At 43.0% G+C, this 14,539-nt stretch overlaps 1 protein-coding gene across 2 annotated transcripts; it reads left to right on the top strand.

Moving 5' to 3' along the window:
- The first annotated feature begins 266 nt into the window (after window positions 1-266).
- LOC140655218 (nucleolar RNA helicase 2-like) lies at window positions 267-14,433 on the top strand. 2 transcript variants are annotated; one of them, XM_072869384.1, is made up of 15 exons: window positions 268-680; window positions 879-1,172; window positions 2,659-2,734; window positions 3,762-3,940; window positions 5,082-5,199; window positions 5,871-6,056; window positions 7,453-7,598; window positions 7,853-8,002; window positions 9,157-9,318; window positions 9,888-10,007; window positions 10,488-10,561; window positions 11,692-11,851; window positions 12,679-12,813; window positions 13,638-13,682; window positions 14,172-14,433. In XM_072869384.1, exons 1-15 carry the CDS (start codon window positions 300-302, stop codon window positions 14,364-14,366), a joined length of 2,421 nt encoding a protein of 806 aa, XP_072725485.1. In that variant the 5' UTR covers window positions 268-299; the 3' UTR covers window positions 14,367-14,433. The 2 variants fall into 2 exon arrangements, with proteins under 2 accessions (XP_072725486.1, XP_072725485.1); XM_072869385.1 differs by lacking the exon at window positions 13,638-13,682 and having other exon boundaries at window positions 267-680.
- Window positions 14,434-14,539: the final 106 nt, after the last annotated feature.

The following is a 14,539-nucleotide window of genomic DNA, read 5'->3' as shown; positions in this document are numbered from 1 at the left end:
TCTTAAAGGTCTTTTCCAACCTATACGATTCTGTGATTCTGTGATTTTCCTATATATAGGAAGCATTTACATGCGTTATTACAGATGGTAAGTATTGTTCTGCCGGTATAGATGCGTGGGGTGCAGCAACTTGGTTACTGGATTTTGAAGCGTGGCGGCAGGAGCTCCGTGAGGGGAGGACGCGGTGGCGCGGTCAGGGCCCGGTACGCGGCGTCGCGGGCGCGGGGGAAGCCGGAGGCAGGGACCGTCGGGGCAGCGCCGGCGGAAGGGGCGGGCTGGGCCGGCGGCGCAGCGGCTGCATGGGCGGCGTGTGGGGCCGCGCGGCGCGGCTCGGCGTCCCCGTGGCCCGGGCGGCGGCGGCGCCGGTCAGCGATCGGCGGCGGCTAGGTTGGCTGTCCGGCCCCGGGGCGAGCCCGCTGCTGCTGCTGCTGGCGGCGGCGCTGCCCCGCGGCCCGGTCCGCCCGCCGGCCGTCCTCGGCGCCGCGCCTCACTTCCTGCGCGCCGGGGCGGGGCGCGGGTCCTGGGGCCGCCGCTGCGAGACGGGCGGCAGCGCCGCCGCACACCTCCTTGGGGAGCAGCCGGCCGCCATGCCCGCCGCCGGCCCCGCCGCTAGCCCCGCCGAGCCGCAGGCGCCGGCGGGCGACGAGTCCCTCCGCCGCGGCCGCCGGAGGAAAGCCAAGGTGAGAGCGGGAGCGAGCGGCTGTGCGCCACGTGCCGCCGTGGGGGCGGCCATTTTGTATGGCCCGGTCCGGCCCCGGCGCGGGCTTGGGGGCCCCGGGCACGGGGGTTCAGGCGTTAAAGCCGAATAACAGCGCGTGGTCGGAGGGGGCGGGCGAGGGAGGCGGTTCCTCCGTGTAACGCCTGCTTTCCCTCGGCAGGAGGGGACCCAGGAGAAGAAGCTGAAGCGGCGGGAGAGGCTGAAGCGGCGCGGTAAGGCCGAGGGCGAGCAGGCCCAGCCCGAGGAGAGCGGGCTGGGCGACGGTGACCTTGAGCCCCCTCTGCCCAAGAAGACAAAAAAAGTCAAGGAGAAGAGCAACTGTCTGGCTGGAGAGAGCGATGGCTCTGAGCATACAGCGAAATCTTGCTCTGCTGTAAGCAACGATGTGACGTCTCCGGCAGCCCAGAGTGCGTCCGGCGATGCAGCCGCTGGAGAGCAGGACAGCGACGCAGAGGTAGTAACGCTCTGCCAGCAGAGCCCGTGCCTCGCTTAATTAAAGTCCCACTGGTAATGAGTGGGCTTAATAACGCATACTGGGCGCTGCGTGGGGACTTGCGGAGTGAGGGTTGTGGGAGCGTTAGGCTGCTGTTGTAGGCAGTGTTTGCCACCATTCCCCTTAGATTTACAGCACCTGGTCCTGGGCATCGGGGAGCGTGCCCAGCACCATGCCCATTTCTGCCCAAGCTGCGGGTGGGTGAGTGAAGCACAGCAGTACATGCACCAGCACGTGTCAGCCGTCTCTCCCTGTGCTTTCCCCCTCGTGATATATGCCAAGCCGTTTGGAGTAGCTTATCCTGCAGTGGAGGAGGCTAGCTAGCAGGAAGCAGTGTCCATGTGCTCGCTCGTCTTTGTATGGCAACTTGTTTTGTGTCCTGCAGTGCAAGGGTTTCTCCCTGCTGCACAGGCAGTCACTGTCTTAGAAATGTGCGTTGCTTTGTGCTGTGACAGCGCTTTCTCTCCTGGCAGGCTCTTTGAAGAAATATTTGGCAAGGTGTCCTGTAAGGGAAGGTCACGGTTATCCTCATTAGTTCCTGCTTCTGGAGTTCTTCCTGTTCAGATTTCACCCTTGGCCTTGCACACATGTGCAAGAGGATCCCTCAGCTTACCTTCCCCTGCATAGGGCCTTCTGTGGGTAGTTTTCTCTCTTGCGTTTAAGATGGGAATGTGGATCAAGAGAATGCTTTTTGTACATTGAGTGTAATGATGTGATCTCTCAGATCTTGAAGTAGAAGCTAAATAGTGAGTTCTAAGTATCTAACGGTGTGCAAAGTGGAGAAGCTGTCTGCATGATGTACTGAGTAGGTGTGATTTAGAGGGAAATTCCTGCTTCACACAGTGAATGGAAATCAAATATGTTTTGCTGTGAAAAACAGTTTTCTTATTATTTCAGTGGACTCCAGTTAAGATTTTTAACATGTAGTTTCCCTTTCCTGACTTGCCAAGCATATGTGCACAATGCAGTAAGATCACATGGAAGGGGCAGTTGTTCCCTTTCGTTTGCCATGGGTCTTAAAAGGTGGCGCAGGTATATCTGAACTAGAGATGAGATAGCAGTAGTCGTGGTTTTGAACAAGTTGTTGCAGGTAACAAGAGCAGGAAGACCTTTGGCAGGAAGTCTTAAGTAACGACTGATGTAAAACCAGGATTCGCTTGTAGGAATTCTGTCACGCTAACTGGTGCAGCTGGTGTCAGTGTGTCTTGTCTTCTAATACAGGGTGGCTGGATTCAAGTTTCCAACTTTATGCTGTGATGACATTTTTGTTTGTGAAGTACCTGCATCACAAGGGTTTTCTTCCTGTTTAAACAGAAAGGAGGTAGCTGGTAAAACTGCAGTGATAAAGTAAATGCACAGCTTTTCTTGTGTGCCTGTGTAGGGTACATTATTTGCTCATCTCCTAGGGGTAATAAGTTGTTTGTTTGTTTTTCTTTTATCCTGTTAGGAGCTGACAGAAGAAGCAAAAGAAGGCGCCTTCTCCAATTTTCCTCTCTCCCAAAACACCATCAACCTTCTCAAAGGTTAGTTAATGTGGCAGAAAAAATTTCTGTAAATGTTTGTCCAGAATTGCACTCTGTTACACATGCAAGCAGAGACAGAAAGCAAGGGTAAATTGTCCTAAATTGTCTTACGTTTATTGTGGAGTAAGAACACGCACATGAGCGGTCACTGTAGGTTCAAAGAATCTACTGTTGTTAGTAGGAACAGAGTTTCTGTTTTATTCCATTTCAAGTTCTGTCATTTTAAGGCAAGTTTATTCTTTTGTAGTGTGGTTATTCCTACACGTACATTCTAGAGACAGTGTTTTTCTTCTCATCAGCATCATTTTACTTACTGTGTGTCTTTATTTTAATTCCGGTATCTGCTGTCTACAATATCACTTCTTAAATAAGTGTAATGGTGTTTCCTATATGAGGACTGTTTGGCTCCTGTGAACAGATTGTCTCTGATTATTCTCATACTTTTGGGCATTTTCATATCTCTTCTAGATTAGTTTTATTGTGGATGTAACCACTTTAGAGTTCTTACTGTTCTCTGTGTTGGGGAAACTGTGCGATTCTTGTTTCCCAGACAAAATTCTCCTAGTTGCTTTACATTTTCCTTGCTCAGAAGTTTCTCTTGGATGGATTATTTCACTTCCACTGTGCAAAATCTCTCTCAAGTTTTAGAATATCTTAAACACCCTCACCTCCTCCCCTGCCCTCAAAACCAAGCTACCACAAAATCTTGGGCTTTATCAGAAAAAGCTTGGGGTGGTTTTTTTTTTTTTCTTCCTTCCCTCCGGTTGTCATATGCCAAACATCATAAAGAAGGCTTCATTTAATTGTGAATACTCAGCTGTGTGTTTAAGGGGGAATACTTTTTGATCTAGAGTAGGAGAGAAAACACACAGATACGTGTTTCTTCTAACTTGCACCTTCTGTTGTGTACAGGATTTGACATGATGCGTCCTACATATTCGGGCTAGTTATACATGAGGGCTTCTAATTGTTCAGCTTGCAGTAGAATCAGCACCTTTTAATGAAACCTCTTTGGATTATTTTACAGCTCGAGGTGTAAAATACCTGTTCCCTGTGCAAGTGAAGACTTTTCAGCCCATATATGACGGCAAAGACCTAATTGCTCAAGCTCGAACAGGAACCGGGAAAACCTTTTCTTTTGCTCTTCCACTGACTGAAAAACTTCACAGTGTCTCTCAAGACGGGAGAAGAGGCCGTTCACCAAAAGTAACTTACCACTTAAGGGTTAACACCAAAACGTTAGAATATGGCAGTTTTCAAAAGTGATTTTGTAATTGCTTTGAGGACTTTTTTGGGACTTCTTTCTCCTTTATTGGTGTTTGTAATGCTGAACGCTTTCCTCAGATCAGGAACTACAATGTGACAGAGGTTTTGCAGCATCACAGTGATAACACGTTTCACTTTTAGGGTTCCTTGAGATTTATTTGGGAGGCTGCTGTCCTCAGGAAGTTAGCATGTGGCTTTGGGGTTGAATCCCCTGCCTCTTCTCAGGTAGTGGTTGAGTCAGCTGGACTTGTCTCCATTCACTGAGGTTGTTTCTCACTATAAATTCCATGGTGATAACTGAAGGCTTTCTGCTTTTTATTTTTCCCTCATGTATGGAGACTCAACTTAATGGATGCAAGTGGTGTTTACATTTCTACTTAAGCATGAGATGGAATTGGTAATCAGATATCTGTAATCAGATATCATATTCCCATGCAAATTAAGTGTATATATTTATCATTAGACTGAAAAACTGTTATAGTCTGCAGATTTCTTGCCTACTTCATCCTTATATTTTATGAACTTCAGAAGTGATGTAAGTTTTAAAGTCTTATTGTCTGAAAGATTTCTAGAGAAGAATTCAGCTCTTTGTTTTATCATTTCATTCTTAAAAGAAAATGGCAGAGGGAAGGGTAGATGCTGGAGGAAGGCAGGTAGGTGGAGAAAGAGGATATATGGCTAGAGTGTGTCATGCTGTGTATCTTTTAAGATCTTACTACTCCAAATTGTTTAGTGACTGTTCCTGTCCTTTAATGCCAAACTGCACCTTCCTTGTCCTTGGTAATGTTACCGAAGTGTCTGTTTTATCTGGCATTAACTTAAGAAAAAAAAAAATCAGTGTTCTACATCTTGGTTATCTTGTAATGCTTTGCCTTGTTTCGTCTTGCTGGCTATGAGGCTGTGATGTGCAGGCTTCAGGTGTCAGGAAATATTCCTGGGATACTGGGGAGCTGTGGGCACCTCTGTAACAAGTGTAGAATAAGAATGGGTGTACAAGCTGTTTGACATGGAGTAAAACCCTTTTCTCCTAGCACCCTCTCCCAAGCACAGCTGCATTTTTGTCTCTTTTCACTCCCTCCAGGTGCTGGTTCTTGTTCCAACCAGGGAACTGGCCACCCAGGTAGCCAAAGACTTCAGGAATCTCACCAGGAAACTGTCAGTGGCTTGTTTTTATGGAGGAACTCCGTATAAAGCACAGCGTAAGTAAACACTCCTTAGTTTTGGAGTTTACTTTCTCCAAATGCATTCAATGAATAAAACTTTTTTTTTTCCCCTCTCAGAGTTTCACTTCAGTCAGGAGCCATGACATTGCTTTCAAAGGAAGCATACAGCCTGGGTTGAATTATTTTAGTTCCAATAAATCTTTATTTAAAAGAATGGTTGTAGGTCTGCAAAGTGACTGGTCCTTTTAGGTTCTTCTTCATTGTGTATTTGTGTGTTTTTTGTGTGGACATATACTGGGACTAGATGACTATCCAAGGAAAAGAGAGAACTCTTTATGTGCCTGTGGCTCTGTCTGTCTCTCTCCAGAGGTAGCTGTGAAAAAGAATTTAGCTGAAAAACTAAAGCGTTTTTCTGTGATAAAGCTCTGGAGGTTTCTAATGCCAGCTCATTGCTGCTTGGAAATTGGTGTATCTTACTGTAACTTTGCTTGTGGTTTAGCTGGTATTCCTGACAGAGCAACTTGGACCACCGTTAAGCTTACTTGTTTGTTACTCGGGCTGGACGTAGTGCTTTATTCAGAGATTAAAGTGAAGGGCAGTAGTTTTTTCATTCTAGAATTAGAAGTGTTGCTGTGTAGTGTTAGCTTTTTACCTTGTTGTCTCTTAGCATTCTGACACTGTCCTTGTTTTTCTGTCTCTTCTTCCAGTTGATCTCCTTAAAAGTGGCATTGATATTCTAGTGGGAACTCCTGGACGGATCAAAGACCACATTCAGAATAGCAAGCTGGAACTTTCCAGCGTGAAGCATGTTGTTTTGGATGAAGTTGATCACATGTTAGACATGGGCTTTGCTGAACAAGTGGAAGAAATCTTAGGATTTGCTTATAAAAAAGGTAAATTCTGACATCAGGAGAGGAATAGAGGACAATGCAGAAAACACATTCATGCTACTCTGAAAAACTGCTGGTGCACCCTCAACTTCAATCCTTTGTGCAATGCTAGTGTTGGACCTCAGAGAAAAGGGTAAAGGAGAGTTGGAAAAGGTTCAAAGCAAGGTGACAGATGGCTGAAGGGCTGGAGTGGCATCTCTGGGAGGTGGGGGAAAAAAGGCAAAAAGCAATAAACCCAACCCAGCTCCCTAAGCCCTAGTGTTCTTCATCCTGAGAGAGGAGACTGAGCATAGGGTTAGGATTATGATGTCTGTACGCTTGTCATCACACAAAGTTGACAACTAGGGAATATTTCCTCTTTTCTGTTGTAATGGGCATTCAGCGAAGCCACCAGGTAGCAGATAAAGAGCAGAATGAGCTTATGTTAATAGTGTGAAATTCCTTGCCACACTGTGCTAATGCCAAAAGTTTTGAAAAGTGACTTGAATTACTCTAAGTAGAAATATCAAGAATTACTAAAATCAAGGGTATCACTTCTGGCTCTGGGAGCCACAAAAAGCTGGTTGCTGCCAGTGTTTCTTCATATGTTTGTTAACTGCGCTTGACTACTGTTGGAGAGAGTATATGAGCTTCATGGATCTTAAGTTTGACCCAGTACAGCCACTGTCACTTTTACTTGACTGTTACATTTTTCCCATTTCTGCAGAGTTGGTCTTTGTCCTGACAGTCAAAAAGTACAGATAATCTTCTAAGAAAGGAAATCTGTATACGTTTCGGAAGAGTTGTCATAATGATTCAATCTTAAAAGTTTCCTTCATAACTGGAAAATAAATTGTAGGAAATAATAGTGTTCTTTTGCAATGTGTGTTTCTTTCTGTCTGATCCTGTGGAGCTATGAAGGTAGGTTAAACTTTTTCAAGATACTGTTTGTTAAACTGTTCTTACTGGGGATAATCTATCTTGTTATATAATTCTTCCCCCCAGTCTGCAGAGTGTCCTTTTTAGCCTGCCTTTTTCCTTTGCACACAGCCATACTGTTCACAGCTAGTTAGTATTGGAGGACCAGGCAAGGAGGGATTGAGACAAGAGTTCTTTCAGATATGTAGGAGGACTTCAGGCACAGTCTAAACCATTTTTGGCAGGTGATCTAGAAATTAATCTTGTATTTCTTCTCAGGCAGGATGAAGGATTCAGTTTGGTCCAGTTAAAATTGCTGTAATTTTGCCTTCAGTGTCTAAAGGGTATTCAAAATGTTTTCATTGCTTCTAAGCTTTCTTCTTGTAGCTGACTTATTGCACATATATACCTCTCAATTTGAGAGCGACTCTGTTGCTTTTTTACCAGTTCTCAAGTTTCAGAGTCTGTTATGATGACTGAAATCAGTGGCCTTTCCTTCCAGGTTCTGAGAACAAGCCCCAGACGCTGCTGTTTTCTGCAACTTGTCCACGATGGGTATATGATGTAGCAAAAAAATACATGAAAGATGAATATGAACAGATTGACCTGATTGGAAAGAAAACTCAAAGAACTGCCACGACTGTGGAAGTGAGTGATTCTGCTGGAGAGCGGTGCAGGTCCTGAGAGCATGTGGCCTGGATGAGATGGGTTCTGCATTGACTTTACAAATGGGGGTGTGGAATGACTTTTCACATGATTGACACACAAATTTTTTTAAGCAAAGCTTTCATATGGGGGCAGTAGTTTCCAAGCTTTAAAAAAAATAATCTGTGTTCATTTTGTCTGTCCTGTGCGTGGCTTAGATTTAACATAGATGCTTATCATGTTTCTTTCCCAAACAGCACTTGGCTATACAGTGTCGCTCATCCCAGAGAGCAGGAGTTCTTGGGGATATCATTCAAGTCTACAGTGGCAGCCATGGGCGGACCATTGTCTTTTGTGAGACCAAAAAGGAAGCAAATGAACTGGCTATGAACGCTTCACTCAAACAGGTACTGGGGTCTGAACAGAAAGCAGCAGTTATGGATATTCAGGGGTTGAATGCCCTGAAATAAGTATGAGGTTGCAACTGTGCGGATGAAGTTGTTTCTGTGGGTGGTTTTAAGACTTACGAAAGCTGTTTCTAAAAGTAGAGCTTTGCAATTAAAATACCCGCTTGGTTGTGATTATGAATTTATTCCTTTGGCTTTAAAATCATGCAGGACTGGATCAATGGAAAATATGCAGCTTATGTTGAATAACCAGGAGAAAGCAATAATGGTAATAAACAGGAGCTAGTACAGACCGCATATTCCATCTCATATTAGTGTGCTCTTTGGATTCCCGTCTCTTAATTGCTTTTATCCTTTGAACAGTCAGTATTCAGGAAAATCCAACTTAAATGGTAGAACAGAATGCTGTGTTGTCCTTGGAAGGTCATTTAATAGTTTGTTCAGACCTCAGCTGATATATCGAGCAGGTTTTCTGTGCTTGCTTGAATTAGCACCCTTTTTTTGAGAGTGGGGGAAGGTGCTGGATTTTTTTCAGTGGAAATCCTGTTTGATACTAAATACTAATTTGTTCTTGTGTCAGTATGTGACACGTTTTTTTTCTTACGCTATTAAGTTCTGCTTTAGCATGTTACTCATTTGAATTCTGAGCTTGTGACTTGCCTCTTTCTCCTTGTCAAACACTTGGTCTGTCTCTTGTCTCATTAAAAGTGGAAGTCGTTCAGATCACCTATAGGGTTTGGGAATGCCCTGAAAACCTCACTTCAGCTTCTCTGTGTTTTGGGATGGCTTCCCAGGGAATGGAGCAAAGTCTCCTGCCAGCTCTTGACAAGCACTGCTTAAATAAAATTGCTTCCATTTGTTCCAGTGGAAGTGGAAGCTGAAGTGGGCCCTTGTTGGCATGGCAGACTGCAAATTGTAGTCTGCTGTTGGTATGCTACAAATAATGTTATGGTAAAACTACTGCTTATGAGTATTACTGTCCCAGAGAAGGATCAAACCACAAAGTAGGATGCTTTATATTCCTTTGGTATCACCTGTGTAATTATTTTCTGTTGCTCTGCACAATGTTTTGTGTTTTGTAATTAAATGTCTTTAGATACTGTAGCCTGGACTCCCCTGTTAAATGACATCTTAATGGTTTGTTTCACTGACAGGATGCCCAGTCATTGCATGGTGACATTCCACAGAAACAGAGAGAAGTTACATTAAAAGGCTTCAGAAATGGTGTGTTTGAAGTTCTGATTGCAACAAATGTGGCTGCCCGTGGTTTGGATATTCCTGAGGTTGACCTTGTTATACAGTGTTCACCACCAAAAGTAAGTCATTAGGGGAAACTAAAATTGTAATTTATTTTTTCATGGCAAAGCAGTGGGTTATTCCTTTGTTTCACCAGAATTATGTTCTGATTTACAAATGAAGTTGGATTTTTTTTGTAGATGGAGGCCTAGAATTTCCTAGTTAACCTTTTGTATTTTGAGCTTTGATTAAAGTAAAAGTGATGGGTTTTACTTGCTCTCAAAAGTAATAAGATAGCTTTTGACATTGTTTCAGCATTTCTGAATCCCTTCTGAACATTGTTGAGTTTCATAACAATTCTGAAATACTCCTGCTGCCTTTTTCTTCTTTTGAAACTCCAGTGGAGCTTTTTATTTAAAAAAACCATGTCAGTAGTGTTTGTTAAACCTGAGGCAGCATACCTTGGGCAGGATAGCATACACAAACCCAAGTGGTTTGTGTGGAGTTACAAGTTTGGGTATAGAGACATAATGTATCGCTCCTTAGGCTTCTGAATTAGAATTTAGCTTGCATTTTCTCTCTTACAATGTATAAATGTCAACAGTTTAAATGGCATAAGATTTTCTCATGTTAATCTGAATTTCTGAAGGATGTTGATTCCTACATCCATCGTTCTGGACGTACGGGTCGAGCTGGCCGGACTGGGATCTGCATTTGTTTATTTCAGAGAAGAGAAGAAGATCTTCTGAAACAAGTTGAGCACAAAGCGGTGAGTTGTACCTCACACCTCTGCTTAATGAAATTATTCAGCTCCTAAAAAGACTCTGCCGGTCTTAGACTTTGTAACCATAGGCTGCTTATGAGTCCAGTATGGGACTCCTGTCCCATAGACTAGTAGGCCTGAAGTGTTGATATTTGGTGTTTGTAAATGTGTTTGTATCAGCCTGTTGTAATGTCTCACGAGTTTTCCTATGTTGGCAGTACTCTGTTGATGTTAGCAGGTAGACTGTGACAGGAATGCATGAAGGAGACCATGCCCTTGCATTACAATCTGCATGTAAATTGCTGTAAAATAGCTCCAGATTAACAAAGGCGGGGAATTTAAAAGCTTTATTCTAGCTTTAGAAATAACTTAAATAAAGGCTGTGTTGATGTTCTAAACAGTAACTAGAGGTCTCAATACTGTGACTTAGGTAGGGTTGAGTTGTAGAGTGCTGAAAATACCTTTAATTTATTTTCTTGATTTCAGGGGATTACATTTAAGCGTGTAGGTGTTCCCTCTGCTACAGATGTAATTAAAGCTTCAAGTAACGATGCCAAAAAGTAAGTTTATTTGCCTGTTCTTAAAAGATGTCTAGAGATGTTACCAACAATGCTGTTAATGCAAAGCTTTAAGGGATCAGACCTGTATGTGAGCATGTCTTTGCCTATGTCGTAAAAGTCAGCTGCTTTGCCTGTAGACACTGACTTGTTTTCATAAGATTATATCAATAAGCCTCTGTGTGCTTGAACATAGACCTTTTCATAGAACATAATGTTCTCTGAGTTCTTGCAAAAATTAGCTTTTGTATATGTCATCAGAAATCAATAGCAGAACAGGGAATTACTGTCATGAGGGGAAACTGATTTTTGTCTGCTCAGATGATACAGTAGCACTGTGCAAAGAGCAATACTTAGTATAATGAGGAGTTACTCTGCAGTAGTGAGGGTGTTGTAGCCGTGTCCTGTGTTTCTTTGTATCGTTTTATTCTCAAGGGTTATGGTTTTTATTCCATGCATCTCTGTTTACGTTTGCTGCCTCATTGGTGGAAATTGCATTGATAGAGATTATTATAATTAGCGAGGATTTGACCAGTGTAAAGGAGATCACAGGCATGGTGTTGGGTTCACTGCGTACTGAAAAATGGTGGGATGTGCTGGTGTACCAAAAATAACATTAAAGGAGTAGCAGTTCTCAGTTTTGCAGCTTGTTTTCACTGCCTTTCCCAGAAAGAACCAATTTAATTAGCTTGCACTGAGAGCAAGAAGGGCCTTGCCCCAGCCCAGCAGTGGCATTGTAGTGGTTTGCTTCTTTTCCTTGTGAAGGAAAACCAAGGGATTATTGGGCTTGCTGACAGTGCTTTATTGTGGATTATTGGGTATGGCCGTAAGAATGCTGATATTTTAGAGCCTTCCCTTGATGTTTTTATCAAAGCTGTCAAACATGCCACGTTGTACATCTTCAGTTTTGAATACATCTTTCAAGAGGCTTGGCCTAATGAACAGAGAAGGTGGATATTCAGCATCCTGAAGGTGTTAAGTTAAATGAGGGGTAATGAAGCATGAGCATGATAGCAAAGGCTTTTAGAGATAATTTGTTAATCTTGAAAGCTGTCTGAAGTCTGTGTCTTAAACATGACTGCACTTCACACTGGCCTTTGCTAATCTCTTAAACTTTTGTTGTCACCATGTAGGTTGTTGGAGGCCATTCCACCTTCTGCAGTAGACTACTTCAGAAAATCTGCTCAAGAGCTCATAGACGAAAAAGGGGCAGTTGCTGCCCTGGCTGCAGCTCTGGCCTATATTTCTGGGGCGTCTTACATACAGCAGCGCTCCTTACTCAACTCAACTGCGGTAAATAACATTACATCTGTGTTAACAAGAATGGATAAATGAATTGCTTGCGTCCAGTCCAAGTGTGGCACCTTCTTCTCAGGCTCTTTCAGTAGGATTTCTGAATAGCTGTTATCCCCAGCTTCTGGTTTGTTGCTTGTTCCTTAACTGAAATCAGCTCTTGCTGGCACTCTACAGGAAACCAGAGAAACTCAAAATCAGTTAGTAAAGTTTCTTGTAATGAGAGGTAAAAGAATTTCTCCAGAGATCTAAGTGACAGAAGATTTTGATGCTCTAAGAGAGTTTAACTAATGACATTTTACAAGATAATAGATTGGTTCATGCTATTGTAGTTTTCCCTTCCCAGGAAGCTTTTACATTTCTGTAATATTTTAAGTAAGTCTAGCATGTCATTACCTGATTTCAAAGAGATCTTGACAGAGGAAAAGTACAGCTGTTCCTTTTCCTGATGCATTTAGGGAAAACTTGGCCCATTTTGTTGCGTGGTAACACAATTTTGGAAATAGCCTGTGACTGGACTGTGCTTGTATCAGTTTGTGGTTTTTTTACCCCTTTTCTAGCAGTAACTTTCTGTATGTATTGAATAAATGTGTGTCTGCTTCTGGCTAAAATACAGAAATGCTATTGGCCTTTATATCAATGGGTAATCCTAGGTTAGATGGATGCTTCAGCTTCTTACAAGTTGCTTCACTTTTGGGAAGCTGATTTCTTAGGATTAAATACTACATTACAATAACAAGTTATTGCATAGTTCATTAGTTAGTGAGTTACAGGCTGTCCAGCCAAGTTTAGTCTTGTAAATGTTTTTCTCTGTCTGTTTCCTGAAGGGCTTTGTGACCATGGTGTTAAAGTGTTCAATAGAAATGCGTACCATGAGCTATGCCTGGCGAGGACTAAAAGAACAGCTTGGTGAGGAACTAGATGCCAAAGTATCTGCAATGCGTTTCCTCAAGGGGAAGATGGTAAGATGGCCCAACCTTGGGGAAGAAGGGGGGGTGTGTGTGTACACACATGGCCAGTTCTTGCAGTGATTGAGGCAGGAGTTCTGAAGTACCAGTATGCAAATGTTGATACTTCACTCTATTCTTACTCAATCTCATTTCTCAGAAAATCATAACCTATCATAAGGCCCCCTGTAACTGCTGTCCATGTATACACTAAAAAAACCCAAACAAACCAAACCAAAACCTTACAGCTAGTTGAGTATTTTAAAAGACACTTAATTGAATAGAGACATTGCTCCTAAATGATAATGCAAGAATTATCTCCTAAAATAAAAAGAGGGCATCAGAAATATGTATATAGTGGGAGTGGTTGTTGTGACCTTTATTCTTTCACTGTAAACTTGTGCTAACACTATATGCCACTGCATTGAAAAGACAGCTGTAGAGAAGGGCAGTGACTGACTGAATTCACCTGACTGTCAGCCTGGCTCCTGACACTCATCTCCTGTGCAAGCATGTTCTCAGAGAGCTTGTGGTGCCAGATAATGTCTGTCTTACTTTCAAACAGACAGGCTGATTGCAGGCAATGCTGCTGTCAGCACAGAGCATTTGAATCTGCATTTTGTTTTGAGCTTTTGTGTTTTAACTGCCTTTTTTTCTTCAGCTTATAAAAAGCTTCCCCCAAAAGACCATGCTTTCTGTCATTTCTGGTTTCTACAGTTAGTGTGTATGAGCAGTTGCAGGTGCTGCCTATCTGGTGTTGTGTGTCTCTGTTCTTGGATATATCTTTGGAAAGCAAATGCCTCTTTTTTTTTTTTTTTTTTTTTTTTTCCCTGTTATAGGGGGTGTGCTTTGATATCCCTGTTGGCGAACTGAGTAACATACAGGTATGTTTTTGTAGCCAGAATTGGCTTTGGAACCTGGTGATTTGGAATTTGGTGATTGCCATATATAGGATTGAATATAGGGTGGTTTGTTAGGATAAGGTTTGTGTTTTAATAAGGATGTTGCATAGACCACAGCACAGTCGTTAGAGAATACCCTGTCATGCCTCTTTCTCATTCAGTTCTCATTATATTACCTGATTTTATTAAACAAAATCATATGTTCTTTGGCTACTCTGGGTTTTGACCTTGCCAGTGTATTTGAGAGTTAACCAGTTTTCTGTCGACCTCACTCCCTCTTGTCCCTTTGTGATCGTTTATTCCTTGTCACAGGACTGTGAGTTGTCTCCCAAGAGGGATCTGACGACCTATTTTTGTGAGGGTGGGAATTGTCTGGAAATGCCTTTGCATTCAGTGTTGCTTTTAATGATGTAGGGTACCTTGGACACACCTGCAGGCACATAAAGTCTCGTGACATTGGTCTTGTTTCAGGAACAGTGGAGGGACACCAGGCGCTGGCAACTGTCGGTGGCAAAGGAATTGCCTGAGCTGGAAGAGTATCCCCAGGAGGCAGGAAGAGGGTTCTCCAGGTTCGGAAACGGGAGGCAAAGTGACAGTGGCTTCAAGAGAAACAACTGGTTTAAGAATGGAAACCGGGGACATGATTTTAACAGGTCACTTGATTAATTAACCTCTGATACAGATATGGGACTGAGCTGATTTTTATCAAAAAGTAAAAGCCTGTTAGACATTTCTCTTTGTCTTTCTTCTTTGATAAAGCAGCCTGACTTTGAGGATGGCTAAAAATCACGTTTGCTGAAATGACTGGGTTTTTTTGAAGATTTTTCTTTTTGCCCAGC

Source organism: Ciconia boyciana, chromosome 8, assembly GCF_034638445.1.
Source record: "Ciconia boyciana chromosome 8, ASM3463844v1, whole genome shotgun sequence".
Taxonomy (NCBI): Eukaryota; Metazoa; Chordata; class Aves; order Ciconiiformes; family Ciconiidae; genus Ciconia; species Ciconia boyciana.
Note: the sequence above shows the minus strand (reverse complement) of the source record. Positions and strands in the feature narration are given on the sequence as shown.

Coding starts and splice junctions, on each gene's coding strand:
- LOC140655218 (XM_072869384.1), top strand. CDS start 300: ATGGGCGGCGTGTGGGGCCGCGCGGCGCGGCTCGGCGTCCCCGTGGCC. Junction 1,173..2,658: donor AGCAGGACAGCGACGCAGAG/GTAGTAACGCTC, acceptor TTATCCTGTTAG/GAGCTGACAGAAGAAGCAAA. Junction 10,562..11,691: donor TCAAGTAACGATGCCAAAAA/GTAAGTTTATTT, acceptor GTCACCATGTAG/GTTGTTGGAGGCCATTCCAC.